The 17,887-nt window shown below is 53.0% G+C and overlaps 8 protein-coding genes across 8 annotated transcripts; 5 read left to right on the plus strand and 3 right to left on the minus strand.

The window, feature by feature from the left end:
• Positions 1–684: 684 nt before the first annotated feature.
• On the plus strand, positions 685–3,631 carry P168DRAFT_172315 (Nrd1 complex RNA-binding subunit). Its single transcript, XM_024832900.1, has 8 exons — positions 685–978; positions 1,036–1,281; positions 1,544–1,643; positions 1,706–2,680; positions 2,738–2,771; positions 2,822–2,990; positions 3,044–3,248; positions 3,303–3,631. Exons 1-8 carry the CDS (start codon positions 859–861, stop codon positions 3,617–3,619), a joined length of 2,166 nt encoding a protein of 721 aa, XP_024692558.1. The 5' UTR covers positions 685–858; the 3' UTR covers positions 3,620–3,631.
• A 912-nt stretch (positions 3,632–4,543) lies between these two features.
• Positions 4,544–6,150, minus strand: P168DRAFT_297803 (O-acetylhomoserine aminocarboxypropyltransferase/cysteine synthase family protein; the record flags this gene model as incomplete). The annotated part of the gene is made up of 6 exons (XM_024838207.1): positions 4,544–4,739; positions 4,792–5,360; positions 5,451–5,810; positions 5,861–5,944; positions 5,997–6,051; positions 6,104–6,150. 6 exons carry the CDS (start codon positions 6,148–6,150, stop codon positions 4,544–4,546), a joined length of 1,311 nt encoding a protein of 436 aa, XP_024692559.1.
• Positions 6,151–7,207: 1,057 nt separating this feature from the next.
• Positions 7,208–7,778, plus strand: P168DRAFT_319421 (MARVEL domain-containing protein; the record flags this gene model as incomplete). Its single annotated transcript, XM_024840275.1, has 3 exons — positions 7,208–7,292; positions 7,343–7,616; positions 7,667–7,778. The coding sequence occupies 3 exons, from the start codon at positions 7,208–7,210 to the stop codon at positions 7,776–7,778; spliced, it is 471 nt and encodes a 156-aa protein (XP_024692560.1).
• A 1,509-nt stretch (positions 7,779–9,287) lies between these two features.
• P168DRAFT_237873 (putative arginine transporter) lies at positions 9,288–11,017 on the plus strand (the record flags this gene model as incomplete). The annotated part of the gene is made up of 2 exons (XM_024833577.1): positions 9,288–9,474; positions 9,540–11,017. The coding sequence occupies 2 exons, from the start codon at positions 9,288–9,290 to the stop codon at positions 11,015–11,017; spliced, it is 1,665 nt and encodes a 554-aa protein (XP_024692561.1).
• A 47-nt stretch (positions 11,018–11,064) lies between these two features.
• Positions 11,065–11,757, minus strand: P168DRAFT_172496 (uncharacterized protein). Its single transcript, XM_024832901.1, has 2 exons — positions 11,219–11,757; positions 11,065–11,107 (listed from the first exon to the last, which is right to left on the minus strand). The coding sequence occupies exon 1, from the start codon at positions 11,605–11,607 to the stop codon at positions 11,224–11,226; it is 384 nt and encodes a 127-aa protein (XP_024692562.1). The 5' UTR covers positions 11,608–11,757; the 3' UTR covers positions 11,065–11,107; positions 11,219–11,223.
• Positions 11,758–12,461: 704 nt separating this feature from the next.
• Positions 12,462–15,179, plus strand: P168DRAFT_327984 (putative AMP-binding enzyme). Its single transcript, XM_024841302.1, has 5 exons — positions 12,462–12,673; positions 12,738–12,928; positions 12,985–13,240; positions 13,297–14,878; positions 14,945–15,179. Exons 2-5 carry the CDS (start codon positions 12,755–12,757, stop codon positions 15,045–15,047), a joined length of 2,115 nt encoding a protein of 704 aa, XP_024692563.1. The 5' UTR covers positions 12,462–12,673; positions 12,738–12,754; the 3' UTR covers positions 15,048–15,179.
• Positions 15,180–15,445: 266 nt separating this feature from the next.
• P168DRAFT_305260 (uncharacterized protein) lies at positions 15,446–16,604 on the plus strand (the record flags this gene model as incomplete). The annotated part of the gene is made up of 3 exons (XM_024838916.1): positions 15,446–15,947; positions 16,028–16,120; positions 16,178–16,604. The coding sequence occupies 3 exons, from the start codon at positions 15,446–15,448 to the stop codon at positions 16,408–16,410; spliced, it is 828 nt and encodes a 275-aa protein (XP_024692564.1). The 3' UTR covers positions 16,411–16,604.
• On the minus strand, positions 16,579–17,750 carry P168DRAFT_305261 (uncharacterized protein; the record flags this gene model as incomplete). The annotated part of the gene is made up of 2 exons (XM_024838917.1): positions 16,579–17,551; positions 17,659–17,750. The coding sequence occupies 2 exons, from the start codon at positions 17,748–17,750 to the stop codon at positions 16,579–16,581; spliced, it is 1,065 nt and encodes a 354-aa protein (XP_024692565.1).
• Between the last annotated feature and the right edge of the window lie 137 nt (positions 17,751–17,887).

Raw genomic sequence — 17,887 nt, forward strand, 5'->3', positions numbered from 1 at the left:
CTGCACACTTGATATATTAGACTCAATCAGTTTTTGCTCTCACTGGAGATACCGAGTAGCACTGAAATATTCACAAAGAAAAAAGGCAGTACAATAACTATGTATGGACTGACTTGACAAGCAAGTATGACTGGAACCATCTCAGGCGGTATCAAGTTTCAATATCCGATCTAGATGTTTCACATTCAAACCACTTGGGCAGACTGACTTTCAGGAATCTCAGCATATGGGATGTTCCATATTGGAAGAGGACAGTGTCAACAGTGAACAGTCAGAACTATATTTAGTCCCAACAGATGAGCCTCAGGCCACCGTATGAGGTCACGTGCAGCCCCTTCGCCGCTAGTGTGGAAATTGCAATTTTCTCCTCACTCTCAGGCTGATCATTGTTCTCTTTCCTCTCCTTCCCTCCTTCCTCCTCCTCCTCCATTCCCATCACTCTCTTCTCAACTCTTTTCTACTCATCGTCTATCTAATCTCCCTGTAACTCGTCGTCTGCTGTGTTCTTGATCGTGTGATTTTTCCACGCTTTAGGTCGTACCCTGTACACGTGCTCGTTCGCGAGTCGCAAAAGCCCTGGACACGATCGCTTGGCTGTGTTCCAGCTGTAGGCGGAAGGCCCTGGTCCTCCCAAAGCACAGTCGTGGGATCAGTAGTGACCCGGCAAGAAAGTCCGCTTAAGAACCTGTTATCAACAAGAGGCCAAAATCGGTCGCCTTCTCCTGGTTTAAGACATAAAACAGTACTGGATCACCAGTAGAACACGACGAGGTCTCGCTTGCCTTCGCACTCAGAACAGATAGTTCTTTCATCTCTCTATCTTTGTTTTCTCCAGGAACCCAGATATCATAACCAACCATGTCTTCCGCTGTAGCAGAGTTGGATAACTATCTGCAGTCGATGCTTGCCCTCAAGCCTCCGGGCGTGTCGGGTTCTAAGATCAACAGCATCACCTCTCTCTGTACTGCCAACGTCCAGGTAAATACCTCTTTGCGCTCTTCGTGACATCCAGCTTGTTAACAGTCTCTCCTCTAGAACGAGTCCGTTCTCATCCAGAAGATCTATACGCACTTCAAAAAGGCTCCAGGGACACACAAATTGGGCGTACTCTATGTCGTAGACTCTGTAACTCGACAGTGGGTAGAAGCAGCGCGCAAATCAGGCCAACAAGCTGGTAGCGCAGCTCCCGATGGAACCTTTGCCGCTGGCGTGAACAGAGTGACCGAATTATTACCTGTCTTAATGACGGATATCATAAACAATGCTCCTGAAGATCAAAAGGTACGCTGGACACATGGCTTTAGCAAGAAACAACAAGAAACCACACCAAACCAAAAAAGAAAGGATGAAATACTTCAGAGTGCGGGCATGCATAGGCCGATATAAAGGCAGCGCCCCAACCTCTCCTAGGGTCGTTCGACCTGCGTATCTCCTGCACTACCCCCCACTACTACGTATCCCCTATACCCTGCATAGATTCACGCTCTCTTCTAGCTTATTGTGACGAATAATGTGACCCTAATATTTTTTTGCTCTGATATAGGAAAAAATCAAGAAGTTGGTGGACATTTGGGAGCGGGGATACACTTTCCCTGCGCCGATGCTCGCCTCATTCAAGCAGAAATTGAATGCACCTGCACACAGTAAGCGAAATCCGTTCCATTTCTAGACAACCGGTCGTGGAGAGACCCTAACCCTTTCTTAGATATTGAAAGCACTACTCCCGAGGGGTCTCCAGCACCTAACATGCTAGGCTCCCAACCCCAAGCCAATGGTGCCACCTCAGGAACCCCAGCGCAATCGGCGCCGGACACGTCGAGTATTCTCAAAGCTTTGGCAGACATGGCCAAACAGAATACGGCGGCTCCGGCAGCCCCGGCAGTGTCCGCGCCTGCTAACCCTCTTGGTGCCTATTCGACCCCGTCAGTGCCACAGCCAGACCCCGCGACACTGAGTGGACAGGCCGGCGTAAATCCCTACACGGCTGGCTCCATGGCCACGCCTTTCGCGGCGTTAAGTATGGCCCCCACGCAGAGCCACACCCCCCCGAACCCCATGGCGGCGAACCCTCTGGCGGCGCTCCTTCCCCAAGCAACTGCTGCAGTCCCGGCTCAGCAAACCCCTGGCATGCCGGGGCCCGACGCCCTGCAGCAGCAGCTTCAGCTCCTGCAGCTCTTGGCTGCACAGGGCATTCCGCAAGACCAGTGGGCTACCGCCCTGCAGATCCTCAGCTTGTCTAATGCCTCCGGCGTGGGCAACATGACTGCCCCCCAGGTCCCCGGCTTCAATTTCCCGGGCCAGAACGTCAACAATGCTTGGGGTGGCCGTGCCGACTCGCAGACGCACGATTTCGATCGCGAGCGTGAGCGAGAACGTGACTACATGCGCTCGCCTCCCAACCAGTACCGTCGCCGTTCGCGCTCTCCCGGCGGTTGGGATAGACGTCGCGAGGTCTCCCCTCCCCGACGCCGCGATAGCCCCGTCTATGGCGAGTACCACGGCGACTCCCCCGGTCGCCGCGGCGGAGATCCCCGCGGCCGACGTGGCAACGACTACCGCCAGCGCAGCCCTCCCGGACGCAGACGCCGCTCGCCATCCCCTCGCAAGGATCCAGCCCTGCCTCCACCGGGACCCAAGCTTATTGAATGGGACTACTCTATTGGACAAGGATGCATTAAAGGTGAGTCCGAACCTCCCCCATCTCCTCCCTAAGGCCGGTCATTAACAGCTGTTCTAGTTCTGAGTCGCACTTTGTTCGTCGGTGGTGTTACGTAAGTCTTCCGCGACCCTTAAGGGGATCCCAATGTACTGACAATTCCAGATCATCCGAGGCTCATCTGCGCTCTCTTTTCTCCAAGTTTGGTATCGTCCAAACCTGTATCGTCAATATCGATAAGCGCCATGCGTTTATCAAGATGATCGGCCGAACCGATGCCATCAATGCTCGTGACGGAATGGAATCATACAAGTCTGGCGACATGCAATTGCGAGTAAGTGAAGTGGGATCATGATACAACCGACACGATGCTAACGTTATTTCCAGACCCGCTGGGGCGTAGGCTTTGGCCCTCGTGACTGCAGCGACTATCAGACCGGCGTCAGTGTGATCCCTATCGAGAGGCTCACCGAGGCCGATCGCAAATGGATGGTCAATGCCGAGTATGGCGGCACCGGAGGACGGCCCATTGAATCCGGCATGGTCGTGGAAGAGCCCGACATTGAGATCGGCGCTGGCGTTTCTTCCAAAGGTTCGTCCTGCACAATCCCCCCCGCATAGCCATCAATACTGACTAGGAGAATAGCCATCAGCAGACGTATCGCGACCGATACCGGTGGCAAGCGGGGCCCCGTGTCATCGCGCACCCAGCAAGATCCTCGGGGTGGTCGCCGGCCAGAACACCCTGACCCTCAAGGCGGGAAGCCAGTTGGTCCTGGCGGACCTAGCGGCTCCGTCGATCGGGAAACCTCCAATGTGGGTAACATCGGAGTGCCCCCTGCCGTCCCTGGCTTCGGTTTCTCATTCCCCGGCATGCCGATGTTTCCTCCGGGTTTCATGATGGGAGGGGCTGGCGCCGGTGGCTCCACACAGCCGCCTCCCCCGGGCCAGGGAGGAAACTAAGGTCTGACCCGATGAATATAATGTCTAACTGTCACCTGATATGACTGTACTTTCGTCTTTTCCCTTTCTCTTATTCAACCGCCTGTACATTTCTTTTCTTTCTTCCCCCTTTTGTTCCCTTCCTCGTTGTTTGTTGAATAGGAATCCGGCGTTCACCAGGTCATTGCTTTCATTGAGACAAAAAAAGGTACACCGACCAAAACCGACCAACAACTGCATATGTGCGCCAAAATGGCGGTGATCATGTACCACGGGGGTAGTGGAGTGGAGTCATGTCATATGGAGCCTCTTTCACCTACGAAGGTCATCCACACACTACACCCCTCTTTCTATTTTTATTATCTTATTTTTCCTGTGTGAGAATCTCAGTACTGGATGGTTTTTGGGCGGTCTGGTCTTCGTTTTGTTGTTTTATCTCATTTTTATTTATTTTTTACTACCATTGAGGGAAGTTCTTCTTCTCTGCTGCGTGTATTACACTTTTAACTGCTTAGTTTTATCCATTATTTATCTATTACTTATTATCTTCTTTATACTTGAATACTTGTTGAATGTCTTGACTATTCTGTTCGTGATGTCTTGTTTGTAGTCATGTCTCCGCTGGACTAAGTATGTATCTACGTATGCCTTGGTCGGTCAGATCCCTCCGGCCGGTGTATTTCCACGCCTGAGGAAATTTACCGAAAACTTGTCAAATAGTTATGAAAAACCGCCTATCTTTAACATCACACCGTTTACCATATATTACTTGTTCTGTCATGAAAAATCGTTATTATATACTAGATCACTAGTGGCAATACCCATCTATCCAAGGTCATGTTCAACATCACTTGGCATGCCCTGCTCGAATGTATTCATGCAGACAAGACAAGGGGAAGAGTGAGACAGCCATATACATTTGTTGATCAGGTTTTGGTTTAGAATTTACTGGCCGGCGTTCACAGCGCTCGATGCCTTGAAGGACTGCTCGAAGTCGGCGATGATGTCGTCGATGTGCTCTGTGCCGACCGAGATGCGGATCGCGTCTTCCGTCACGCCGGAATTGAGACGCTCCTGGTTGCTGAGCTGCTGGTGCGTCGTGGACCAGGGGTGGATAGCCAGGGTCTTGGAGTCGCCGACGCTGTTGTCACATTATTAGATGAGCTCTTAGAATGAGGAAGAAGGGGGCGTACTTGGCAAGGTTCGAGATCAACTTGAACCCGTCCACGACTTGGCTACCGGCAGTGGCACCGCCCTTGACGCCGAAGGAGAGGACGCCTCCGAAACCGCGGGGCAGGTAGCGCTTGGCAGTCTCGTGGCTGGGGTGGTCTTCCAGACCGGGGTAGGACACCCAGCTGACATTCTCGTTCTTGCGGAGCCAGTTGGCCAGGGCGACGGCGTTGGTCGCGTGGCGCTCACCACGCAGACTGAGCGTCTCGATGCCGAGCAGGAGCTGCTGGGCAGCGAACGGGTTCAGTGCCGATCCGAGGTCACGGAGGATCTCCACCCGCACGCGAAGCGCAAACGCCAGGGGACCGAACGTCTCCCAGAACTTCAGGCCGTGGTAGCCTTCCGAGGGCTCGACCATCTGGGGGAATCGCGCGGCGTGCTTGCCCCAGTCGAATTTCCCGCTGTCCACGACAATGCCGCCAATGGTGGTACCGTGCCCGCCGATCCACTTGGTGGCGCTGTGGACGACAATGTCAGCGCCATGTTCGATTGGACGACAGAAGTAACCGCCGGCTCCGAACGTGTTGTCAACCTGTATTCTGTTAGATCACGACAGTCTTCTTCACGGTATTTGATCATAAATCAAAAAAAAAAAAGGAGGGGAAAGATGGGGTAGACATACAACTAGAGGAACACCCTTTTCGTGCGCAACCTTGGCGATCGCTTCAAAATCCGGAACATTGTACCGAGGGTTCCCGATGGTCTCGACGTAAACCGCCTTGGTGCGGTCATCAATGGCCGCACCGATATCCTCAGGATTATCACCCTGTACGAATTTGGTGTTGATCCCCAAGCGAGGGAGCATGACCTTGAATTGGTTGTAGGTGCCACCGTAGAGGTTGCTGGTGGAGACAATGTTGTCCCCCGCGTGGGCCAGGGCGGCGACGGCCATGAACTGCGCGGCCTGACCGGAAGAGGCGGCAACCGCAGCCACGCCGCCTTCGAGGGCCGCAATGCGCTTTTCGAAGACATCGACCGTGGGCTGGAGAGTATTAGTCGTCAATCCGGGTGGGCGGATTGAATTGAACCTACATTCATGATGCGACTGTAGATGTTTCCGAATTCTTGGAGGCCAAACAGCCTCGCGCCGTGAGCGGAGTCATTGAAGGAGTATGACTGATGTTGATGAGCAACTCAGCCTCTTACATAGCAGACGGGAAAGTCTTACGGTGGTGGCATAGATGGGCACCGCGCGAGCGTTGGTTGTGGGGTCAGGTTCCTGGCTGGAGAGCTGTCAGTCAACGGTGACACTGCCTTGTGGGGCTCAAACCGTACCCTGCGTGGAGCTGGAGAGTCTCGAAACGAGGCTGTTGAGCAGACATGATGATTGATTTGGAGTAAGGGAACAGAAGAGAAGAGGGACAAAGTGTGGAGGGGAAGTTAGTATGAGGAGTGGACTATATAACAGTAAGGTATACACAGCGATGGCGTGATTTGAGGAGAACATGAGGGGTGCGAAGTCGGCGACTGCGGGACCACCAATCTTTGGGCTTCTTCCCCATATTTCCTTTTCCGGTTCTTCTTCCTCTGTTCCTCAATTGATTGTCGTGTCTTTGTGTGGGGTCCTATAATACCAATTGACTCGAAGTCTGGTTGAGTGGTCAGCTGTCAAAGATCTCCCTGACATGGATCCCCGCTAAAGGGAAATCCAGACGCCACGACCTAGAAAGGTACTGGAGAGATATGATATACGCGTCGAGGTATAGAATGCTCTATAGAGCTACCCCAGTGGATCGGCATCAGCTACAATTAGTTGGGATTCGGTGTTTAATCAATTCCTGACGAGAAAATCTATTATCAACCTCATCGCAGAAACAAAGCCACCAAGGACCTGACCACAAATAAACACGATCATCTGACTCATTGCATGCAATAACTCAACTAGGTAGTTATGGAGTGGTGATCATCATGCCAACGCCACGACGTGTGGAGGCCAAACACGAGATATGCTGCTACCTAGACTATATTGGTCCTCTGGCATTCGACCACTGTCGTCATCGGACGGCTATTTTCCCGTCCAAGCCCTATCCCTGCCTCGAAGCATGTTAGGTACCTAGCAAACTAGCAAATTAATCAATGAAAAACTCGGCCAACCAAGGAATATCCCCGCTAATGCAGCCTTTACGAATCAAACGCGCCCAATACGAGTGCGCCTCAGATGACGTCCGCCCCTCCAGGGCTCTTGCCAAAATGACTGCCTTAAAAAAAGGACCGTTATAACCAGGGAGGTTCCCGTCTGCTGTCTCTGCTGGCAGGTGTCCCACAAGGCAGCTATAATTTTAATTGAAGAAAACCCTTTTGTATTGGGAAATCCTCAACTTTGGCACTGGAGGTTACAAACTATACTAATCCAACACCGAAAGACTCATTCATTGCATCATGCAGCTCAATTTTCCCTGGATCTATCCCGTACGGGTCGTGCAAGTCGTCTTCGGCATAATAGTGCTAGGTTTGGCAGCATATGGTCGGTTGTCTTTCTTTCTTCCATCTAGCCTAGAACTGATCGTGATGCAGCCATCAATATACCTGTGAGTAGCGATACCGTCAACTTCATGCTCTTCAATGGCATCTGGACGGCATTCCTCGCTACGCCCTATCTCGCCTTCGCACCGGCGTTCTTCCCCCACGCGGCCCTTCAGTTTGTCGTACCTGCAGTAGAGGCAGTCACTGCGATCTTCTGGTTCGCAGGTTTCGTGGCCACAGCTACTATCTTGCCCCCGCCCCGATTGTGTCACGGGGGACTGTGTAATTCGCTGCAGGCGGCTACGGTGTTTGGGGCTTTCGAATGGTATGTTCTCTCGCCTTCTGTATTGGGATGTTCTCATGTTAATGATATAGGGTGCTGTTTATGGTCACTGCCGTCTTTGCTGGACTGGGTGCTCTCCGAACTCACCGGGAGGGCAGGACGGGGAATGCCCCCCCGACGACCACCGTCAACCTGGGTGTCTAAGAGCGTATCGGTGTCGTGAAATGTTTGCAATTCTGCTTTTCTCCCCCTCCCTTTTTTATCTGAAGTTATCCCGCCGCGAAACTCCCGGTCGACTTCATGGATGATACGGCTTTTTGATACCCTTGCCGCGGCGGGATGTGTTATGATGGACGTGCCTATTCTGGCGCTAATTAATGCCGCGACTCGCGAACAGCCCAAGATATCGGTTTATTTTTGTATGGAATCATGTAATTGAGAGACCCGTAGCGGTCTTATTAGCTTGTTTGAATCCGATTTTAACTGCTGGACTGAAAAGTAAGAACTCTTCTTTCTCCACATGACAGGAAGTGATATGATAGTATAATATGTAACAGATCGGTATTCTTGTTTATTCGAATTGAGTTGATTGAGCTTATTTTATTTTCTTTCTTCAAGCCAAATAGAGGTTGTTGTCTTACTATCTATCTCCTGGTGAGCACTGGGTAGTACACATCGACCCACTGATAACCACAACAGCCATGTAAGGACGCAGGATCCGTCGGCCTGCAGTAGTCACTCTATAGTCAATATATTCCGCGACAAACACGAGCGCAAAGCCAGAAGAATAGAAAAAGAAAAGAAACAATCCAAGACAAAAAATTGCCATCGAGCTTTAGCACTGTTTATTATACATCTATCTTTAGACACGGAGTAGTACATAGATTAATAGATACCCTGCAGTAATAGCCGAGGACTTGCCGGAGTCCCGGCATGGAAGGAAAACTCTGCCAGAGCCTAAAGTGCTTCTGCTGCTGCTACTGCTAGGGTTGGACTCGGGTGGCGCCGAACAGCAGGCCTCAGGCTGTCGCACACCGATGACCCACTCCGATGGCGGGATCCCATTTATCTTGTAGTTCTATTAGGTGGATGGGTGAAGTTAATGACTACGGTGGCACTCCAGTTTGAGTCAGAAAATAGTAATAAAAAGGAAAAGGAAAAGGGAAAGGAAAAACCCTTCCACTCGTATCCGATGAGACAGATTCGATCCTTACTATCGTGGTTATAGTTCCATGGCTGATCTCGTCGTCTATCTTGCAGTGTTGCATTCGGTATGGTCGTGAGGAGACTTTTCCGTCTCCCCCTCAACTTAATCATTCTTTTTACCTAAGATCGTCTGCGTCGCTATACTTTTTTGGTTATTATCGTTGGTGTTCTTATTCGTCATACCTGCTTCTTTATCTCGGTCTTTTCTTATCAATCGCCTCCCTCCTCGTTTCTCTCTCGGGGAACTCCACTGGTGACACCGGAGAACGCAAAATAAGAGACGGAAAAAAGGGAAAGGATCGGTCATAACCTTGCAGACTGTAAAGTGAAAGAACTCAAGTGGGGATATCGTTCGACTCCGTTTAAGTGGGGTCTCCCAGCCGGACCGCCGGTTTTTCTACTCTTCTCTTTCGCACCTCCCGGTTCGCAAAACGCTGCCGACACCGTTCTTCCAAACCCGCGCTCGAGTTCGATTCCCTCTGACGATCGGTCCTTGCATGGCCAGCGATGGCCTCCGACACAAAATCATTCGATGGGGCAAAGACGACCACCGACGATGCCGTCCAGGCTGACCCCCCGTCCCAAGGGTTGAACGATATGGACTGCGAGAAGCATGGCGCCAACAGCGAGTCCAATCCGCTGCCCGATCTCAAGCGGAAGTTGAAGAGCAGGCATCTGCAGATGATCGCTATCGGTAAATAGACCTAAGTACTCTCTGCGATCCCTCGCCCATGACACTGACACTTGCACTCCCCCTAGGCGGTACTATCGGCACCGGTCTCTTTATCAGTAGTGGCACCGCAATTGCCAATGGCGGCCCCGTCGGCGCCCTGATCGCCTACCTCTTCGTCGGATCCATCGTCTACTCCGTCATGACTTCGTTGGGCGAGATTGCCACCTACATCCCCATTCCTGGAGCGTTCACCGCCTATGCGGCGCGCTTGATCGACCCCAGTCTCGGTTTTGCCATGGGCTGGATCTATTGGTTCTCCTGGGCCAGCACATTTGCCCTCGAGTTGACGGCAACGGGCCTCATCATCCAATTCTGGGACCAAACGATCAATATCGCTATCTTCATCGCCATCTTCTGGGTCGTGATCACCCTGCTCAACTTTCTTCCGGTCAACTTCTATGGTGAACTGGAGTTCTGGTTTGCCAGTATCAAGGTGATCACGGTGATCGGGTTCATGATCTTTGCGATTTGCGTCGACGCCGGTGTTGGAGAAAAGGGGTATCTGGGGTTCCGTTACTGGGTGGACCCGGGGCCGTTTGTCCCGTATGGCTCTGTCCAGTCCGATTCGACGGCTAAATTCGTTGGGTTCTGGGCCGTGTTGATCCAGGCTGGTTTTTCGTACCAGGGGACTGAACTCGTGGGTATCGCCGCGGCCGAGACCGAGAATCCCCGGGAGACCGTGCCCTCGGCCATCCGCAAGACCTTCTTTCGGATTCTCTTCTTCTTCGTGTTGACCATTTTCTTCATTGGTCTGATCGTGCCGTCCGACGACAGCCGCCTTCTCACGGACGGCAATGACGCCAACTCCTCGCCGTTCGTCATCGCCGCCCGGCTTGCCGGGGTCCGCATCCTGCCCCACATCATCAACGGCGTGTTGCTGACGGTGGTGCTCTCCGCGGCCAACTCCAACGTCTACAGCGGGAGCCGTGTGTTGATCGGTCTGGCCCAGGAGGGTCTGGCGCCGCGGATCTTCAAGAAGACCAACAAGCACGGCGTGCCCTACTACAGCGTCGCGTTCACCGCGGCCTTTGGGCTTCTCGGCTTCATGAACGTCTCCAACGCCGGCAGCACGGTGTTCAACTGGCTCCTCAACATCTCCGGCGTGGCCGGCTTCATCACGTGGGGGTCGCTCAACGCCTGCCATCTGGCCTTCATGCGGGCTCTGAAGACGCGCGACATCTCGCGCGATCTCCTCCCGTACAAAGCCATCTGGCAGCCGTGGTACTCGTGGTACGGGCTGTTCTTCAACGTCCTCATCATCATCACGCAGGGGTTCACGGCGTTCATCCCGACCTTCAGCGTCACGGACTTCTTCATCGCCTACCTCAGCTTGATCCTGTTTGTGGTGCTCTACGTGGGGCACAAGATCATCGCGCGGCCGTCGTTTGTCCGACCGGAGGACGCGGACATAGACACGGGGCGAACGATGCTGGAGAACGAGATGTGGGAGACGACGCCGCGGACCAAGTGGTACAAGCGTGTGTACAGTGCCGTTCTGGGGTAGACTTACCGAGTCATCCCGTATTTTGAGCGTGTTTTTAGATTCTTTCTTTCTTTCTTTTCTCACCGGTATATAGTGCGACTCTTATATGTACTATATTTTAGACCCCTCTCGTTGGTTAGCATTGGCATGGAGTTGGTTGATTGATATGTGATAGTTGAACTATCTTGTATATATTCTTTTTGGTGAATTCCGAGTACTTGCATTGATCAGATTGTCTCCTCACTGCATTGTGGTGATGCCCTTGATAGAGTCCTCCGTAAGTATGATAGCATAAAAGTGGGGGAAATTACCAAGCAGCCCGAAAGGGGGGTATCAAAACCAAAAGGAAACGAGAAAAAAAGAAATAGAAAAAAAAGCCAATGAAAATCATTACCGGCGCCTGTTTCGCATGGAGCAGCACATGGAGCAGCACGCGGGAATAAGATAGGTAGTACTCCATACCTCAGGTCAAGCAGGCCGCAGCAGTCTTCACATGAAACCTCCAATCTCCACGGGGGAGGAAGAAAATGATCTACCCCCGTAATGTGATCAAATTGCTTTGTCCGTCCAATTCCGGGGTTACCCAGTAACCTATCTATCTTTGGGGTCATCTGGCTAGTAGTACCACTGCATAGCCTGGTTGGTGCGTGGCCAAGGATACCTAGTAGGTACCTGCCTAGGTACGGGACTTACTCAGTCGATGACCAGTTGGTAGTAGGTAGTAGCCAGGTTAGTGGCCACTCATCGGGCCAATGACCCGAAACCAGTGACCCCAGAGTCGGCACCGAAATGAATGCATGTGAGACTTGTCCCGACGGGGTCTCCGATGGTTGATCCGTGCTGAGGCTACTACCTTATAGGTAGGATTCTTCCGATTGATCATTCTTTGTGTTGTTTGGTTATCTCATTTGTTACTGTCGTACCACGTGTCCTTTGTATTGAGTATCTTTGGTGTATGAATCATGATATCCATGATGTGTTGATGTATCATGATAATGAATATAATCATATAAGAATAGAAGTTTAAAAAAGAGGAGATGAGAATGGCCTGTGATCGGATCACAAGGATCATAAGGAATAATGAATATGTCCCAATCGGGTTTAGTGTCCGGAGGGAAGCCACTTATGCTATGTCCTCTGGAGCATGCATAAGCCCGATCCTGAGGCCTCGGCATTCCGTCTGTATAGTGATCAATGTGATCGTTCTCAGTTACCATCCCAGATGGATCAATGTGAATAAATGACAATATTCAGACTATCAAAGACAATAGACATAGAGAGACAAGTTCAAAAAAAAAAAAAAATAATAATAATAATAAAAATAAATAAACAACTGTTGGGATTGTTATGATTCCAAGAAGTAAACCATGACATGCCGAGGTACTTCCTCCTCGTGGAGGCAAAAAACCCGTCACGATTTCTGGCTCGGCCACTCAGCGCGTTTCCCCTCTGGACTCCCGGGGGGGCTTGGATGGATCTTTCTCTATCCTCCTTTAAACTATTCCTCTCCTTTCTTTTCTCTCTTCTTCCTTGGTTCCTTGAGTTAGTCTGGATTGTTTCTGTTTCTTTTCCCTTTTTTTTAAAGACCTACCTCCCCCCACCCCCTCCTTCTCCAGAGCTGCCTCCCCGTCAATCTCATCTGGACTGGTCTAGAAGTCTTTCTTGACGGCTGGGCTTGTATGTTTGTTCTATACCCCGTGTTTCTCTCCTTGGTCGCTAACCTTTCTTCTTTTGAAAAAAGATTAGAATATAGACAGAATGTTTTTCTCTCAACAACCCGTTCACCTGGCGCGTGCCGAGGAATTGCGCCAGGAACCTCGCAAAGGCAAGCCTTACTCCGTCGCCATTCCCGGTACGGAGAAACCGGGCCGCAGCCCCATCTATCGAGCCTGGAATACCCAAAAGGGCCTCGTCAAGACCCTGGACCCGCAGGTATGCATTCTTTTTGCTTTCCTCTTAGATCACTTTTTTAATCTCCGTCACTACAGGTCCTCACGGCCCACGATGTCTTCGAATCGGCCGCCAACCGCCTCCCGAAGAACCACTGCTTGGGGTGGCGTCCGTACAACCCCGTCAAGAAGACCTATGGCCCCTATCAGTGGTTAGATTACCAAACGGTCCAGAAGCGTCGCGCTGCATTTGGCGCAGGGTTGGTGGAACTTCACAACAAGCATAACTGCGCTCGCGCGGGCCAGTACGGCATTGGACTGTGGTGCCAAAACCGCCCGGAGTGGCAGATCACCGGTATGCTTCTCGTGAAACATATTGGGGGGGATTACACTAATGGGGATTTCATATAGATCTGGCCTGTATGTCGCAGGGCCTCTACTCCGTCTCCATCTACGACGTTCTGGCCCCCGATGCGACCGAGTACATCATCAACCACGCCGAGTTGAGCTGCGTGGTCACTTCGCTCCCCCATGTTCCTACGCTATTGAGGCTGAAGCCCATGCTGCCCAACCTGAAGATGATCGTCTGCCTCGACCCCATCGACGCCGGCGAACAGCCCGGTCAGTCCAAGCGTGCCCTCCTGGAGTCCGTCGCCGCCGGCCAGGACGTCTCCATCTACACCATCGACCAGGTGGAGCAGCTGGGCGCTGCCTCGAAGCGCCCTTACAACCCCCCGACCCCGTCGGATATTGTCACCATCAACTACACCTCCGGTACCACGGGTCCCCCGAAGGGTGTGGTTCTGACCCATGAGAATTCCGTGGCGGCGACCACGGGTGGTCTGGTCGGCATCGAGCAGACCGCCGCCGACACCATGATATCCTACCTGCCATTGGCCCACATCTACGCTCGTCTGTCGGAGCACGCGGCGTTGTGGTCGGGCGCCCGCATCGGCTATTTCCACGGAAACATCCTGGAGCTGGTCGACGATCTCAAGCTGCTCAAGCCCACGGGTTTCATGTCCGTGCCCCGTCTGTACAGCCGTTTCGGCAACGTGATCCGCGCCTCGACCGTGGAGCAGCCCGGCTTCAAGGGTGCGCTGTCGCGACACGTCGTCGACGCCAAGATGGCCAACCTCAAGAACCCCGACCCGTCCAAGGCCACCGTCAAGCACGCCTTGTACGACCGGGTGTGGGCCAAGAAGGTCGCCGCGGCGCTGGGACTGGAGCGCGCCCGCCTGATGGTTTCCGGGTCGGCGCCTCTCGATCCGACGCTGCACAACTTCCTCCGTGTCGCCACCGGATCCGACGTCGTGCAGGGCTACGGCCTGACCGAGACGTACGCCATGGCGTGCGTGCAGTCCCCCCACGATCTGACAAGCGGCAACTGCGGCCGCCTCTCCCCCTGCACGGAGGCGTGCCTGCTGTCCCTGCCCGACATGAACTACTCCGTCGATGACAAGCCCTACCCGCGCGGCGAGCTGCTCCTGCGCGGCCACAACGTCTTCAAGGAGTACTTCAAGAACCCCGAGGAGACCAGCAAGGCCATGACCGAGGACGGATGGTTCTGCACCGGCGACGTCTGCACGATCGACGAGATGGGCCGCATCGTCATCATCGACCGCCGGAAGAACGTCCTCAAGCTCGCCCAGGGCGAGTACATCTCCCCCGAGCGCCTGGAGGGTGTGTACATGTCCGAGATTGGGTATTTCGCCCAGGCCTACATCCACGGCGACAGCGTCGAGACGTTCCTGGTGGGCATCTTCGGCGTTCTGCCCGAGGCCTTTGCGCCATTCGCCAGCAAGGCCCTGGGCCGCACCGTCTCCGAGGCCGACGTCAAGTCGGTCCTGAACGACGATAAGGTCCGCAAGGCCGTGATCAAGGATCTCGAGCGGGTGGCCAAGAAGCACAAGCTGGCGGGATACGAGCGCGTCAAGAACTGCTCCTTGATGATTGATCCGTTCACTGTCGACAACAACCTGCTGACTCCTACGTACGTTCCTCCCCTCTTACCATCAATTTTTGATTTTCGAAGATTTTCTAACCAATCTGTCTACAGCCTGAAACTGAAGCGCCCTCCCACCGTCAAGGCCTACCGCGAACTCCTGGACCAATTATACGCCGAGGCCAACGCGCAGATCTCGCCCAAGGCGAAGCTGTAGACTGTTTTTGTTCCATTTTTGATGAGGAAAGGCGAAAGCCTTCACTGTATATATTGTTGTGGTTTCGGACATACATATCGGGACCGTTTAGTAGGATAACTGGATATATCCTAAATTATAGATGTATTTAAGACACTGTATGATATTGGATAGTATAGACTGTCACTTTTAGTGAAGTGTAGATAGTAAGGCGATGTAGATATAGTAGGTACCTCTTTAGGTATTGAACTCGGTGGTATCCAGCAACAGTGACCTCGGCCGTTGATTGATTGGGCTGGGCTGGCTTGGCATCGACCATCGCAACTCCACCGCAGCTCTTCCGTAGACATCATCCTCCGAACACCCTCCTCACTACCTTGCTTTTCCTACCTCAAGTCCAAGGACTACTCAAAAACAACATGGCTCTCCCCAGCCCATTCCGCCTCCTCCTCTTCATCCTAACAACAACCACCCTAGCCTCATCCCTCCTAACACTCACCATCCCCCCCTCAAACGCCCTCCCCAACCCTCACACCCTCCCACCTGGAACCCACGCAACACTCACCTCCCTTCCTTCCTCCTCCAATCCCTCAGAAGGAGCCTACAACCAGGGACACAAATCAACCGCTCCCCTCACCCGCACCGCAACCTTCACCTTCCCCGCCCTCCCCGAATCCTCCTCCCCAACATCTTACCTCCTCGACATCCGCTCCGCAGAGTACATCTTCGCCCCCTACCGAGTCGACCTCGCCGCGGACGGATCCGTCCTCGGCATCTGGGAGACCTTCCGCGGGAACCCCTGGGATAACCGTGGCGCGGAGAAGTTCCTGGCTGATGTTTCTGCGCCGGCGTCCGGGAGGGATGTCACTGTTGAGGTGAAGGTGCTTGCTCGGAGGGGGTTGTATGAGGAGCGGTCTACGTGTGAGTTTCATCATTTTAACCTGAGAGGGAATTTGAGGAGGTGGATTATGGCTGACTGTGGACGTTTTTGGTTGGTGTAGTCTCGCCTTTGGCTCTGTTTAAGAATCCGATGATTTTGCTCGCGTTGGTCGCTTTGGGGTTTACGTTTGGGATGCCCAAGTTGATGGAGAATAGTACGTCCTTTCCTATATATTTCTATTCCATCGGACGCCCTGCTAATTCATGACTAGTGGACCCCGAAATGCGCGCCGAATTCGAGAAACAGTCTCGCGCCTCCCCTGTCTCTGGCGCGGCCAGAGGCGCCATCGGCGGTGGTGCTGCCCCCGGCAACTTTGATCTTGCTGGGTGGATGGCCGGTACTGGGAACAGGCCGGCGGCGGCTGCTCCTGGGACGGAGGCTGAGCCTTCCCAGGGTGGAGCTGCTACTGGGAGGGAGAGCGGAGGTGCTACGCGGAGACGATGATCAACTGGAGGTGACGGGGTGGTGTTGTGTATGGTGTGTTTTATATGATACTGAACTTGTGGATCCAGAAGGACAATCAATCTTCCAAGAACGCCTCCTAAGCCCATTGTCCAGAAAGATACACAAGAAACAGAAGAAGAAACAGAAGAAACAGAAGAAAAGAAACAACTATCCTACAACATCACAACTTTCACAACCTAAAACCCCCAAAATCCCCTCCTCCTCCCCCAAAGTCCCCCCACCCCCATAATCACCCCCACCGTCATAATCCCCCCCTCCTCCCCCATAATCCCCATCATGATCATGATGATCATCAAACGCATTCGCCAACATCGCCCCCCCAAGCAATCCACCCCCAACCCCCAAAGCAGCCGCCCCCGCAGTCCCCATCCCCCCACCACCACGTCTCCTCTGCTGCTGCACCTGATACGGCGAGTAGTACCCTCCCCCACCACCCTGCATCGGATACGCAGAGTATCCATACCCAGGCTGCGGCGAGGCCATCCCGCCATAATACCCCCCACCACCAACACCTTGCTGATAGGGATAATGCTGCTGCTGCTGCGGCATAGCCGGCGGAGGCCGTGAGTAGCCCGCACTGCTACTACTGCTACTACCGCCGGAAACCTTCCCCATAATCTTATTCAGCAACCCCCTCCCACCGCGCGATTTCTGACCAGACGATGAACTCTGCGGCCGCGGAGGCAGTGGCGCCTGCTGGTACCCTCCTCCTCCTGCTGCCGCGGAGGAAGGCGAACCACCACCGTAGTAATCATCCGACGCGCCCTTCTGCTGCGCAGATGGCGTACCGCGGGCGCGCGCGTCTTCCTCCGCCTGCAACTGCGCCGCTAGTCTGGCGTCGCTGTCGAGGATGTTACTGCTGCTGCTTCTTCGGCCGGTGGTGGGGCTGTCGGCGCGGTGGATGTCGCTGTAGGGGTTGTTGGTGTTGGTGTCGTCGCTGTAGGGGTTGTTCGAGTTGAAGGGTTTCTTCTCGTTGATTCCTGAGAGTGACGATCCTGGACCGGAGGAGTCGTAGGATGGGGGTGCGTCGCTTGGGGCGCTGTGGAGGTGGTGTTGTTCTGAGGGTGTCGTGGGGGGTTGTTCCCATTGGGATTTGCCGGTTTGGAGGTTTATGAAGAACCTGTTTTTGTTAGTTTTATGGTTTATATTATAGATAAATAGATATATATATTATATATATATATATATATATATATATAGGAAGAGAAGAGATAGAAAGAGGCTCACCATCGCTGATACCTATCGTCATACTGAGCCTTCCATCCATCGGGGACAGACGGGGGCGGAGGGCCCGGCGGCGGGGCAAATGGCATCGACATGAAGATGGATCGATATAGATAATAATTTAGTAGGAAATAACAAAAAAAGCAGACAAGAAAGATATATTACTATCCTGTGAAATAGAAGTAATACTCGTGTTTGCTTGCGTAAAAGTTGGATGATAACTGTAGTATAT

Source organism: Aspergillus campestris, assembly GCF_002847485.1.
Source record: "Aspergillus campestris IBT 28561 chromosome Unknown P168scaffold_7, whole genome shotgun sequence".
Classification (NCBI taxonomy): domain Eukaryota; kingdom Fungi; phylum Ascomycota; class Eurotiomycetes; order Eurotiales; family Aspergillaceae; genus Aspergillus; species Aspergillus campestris.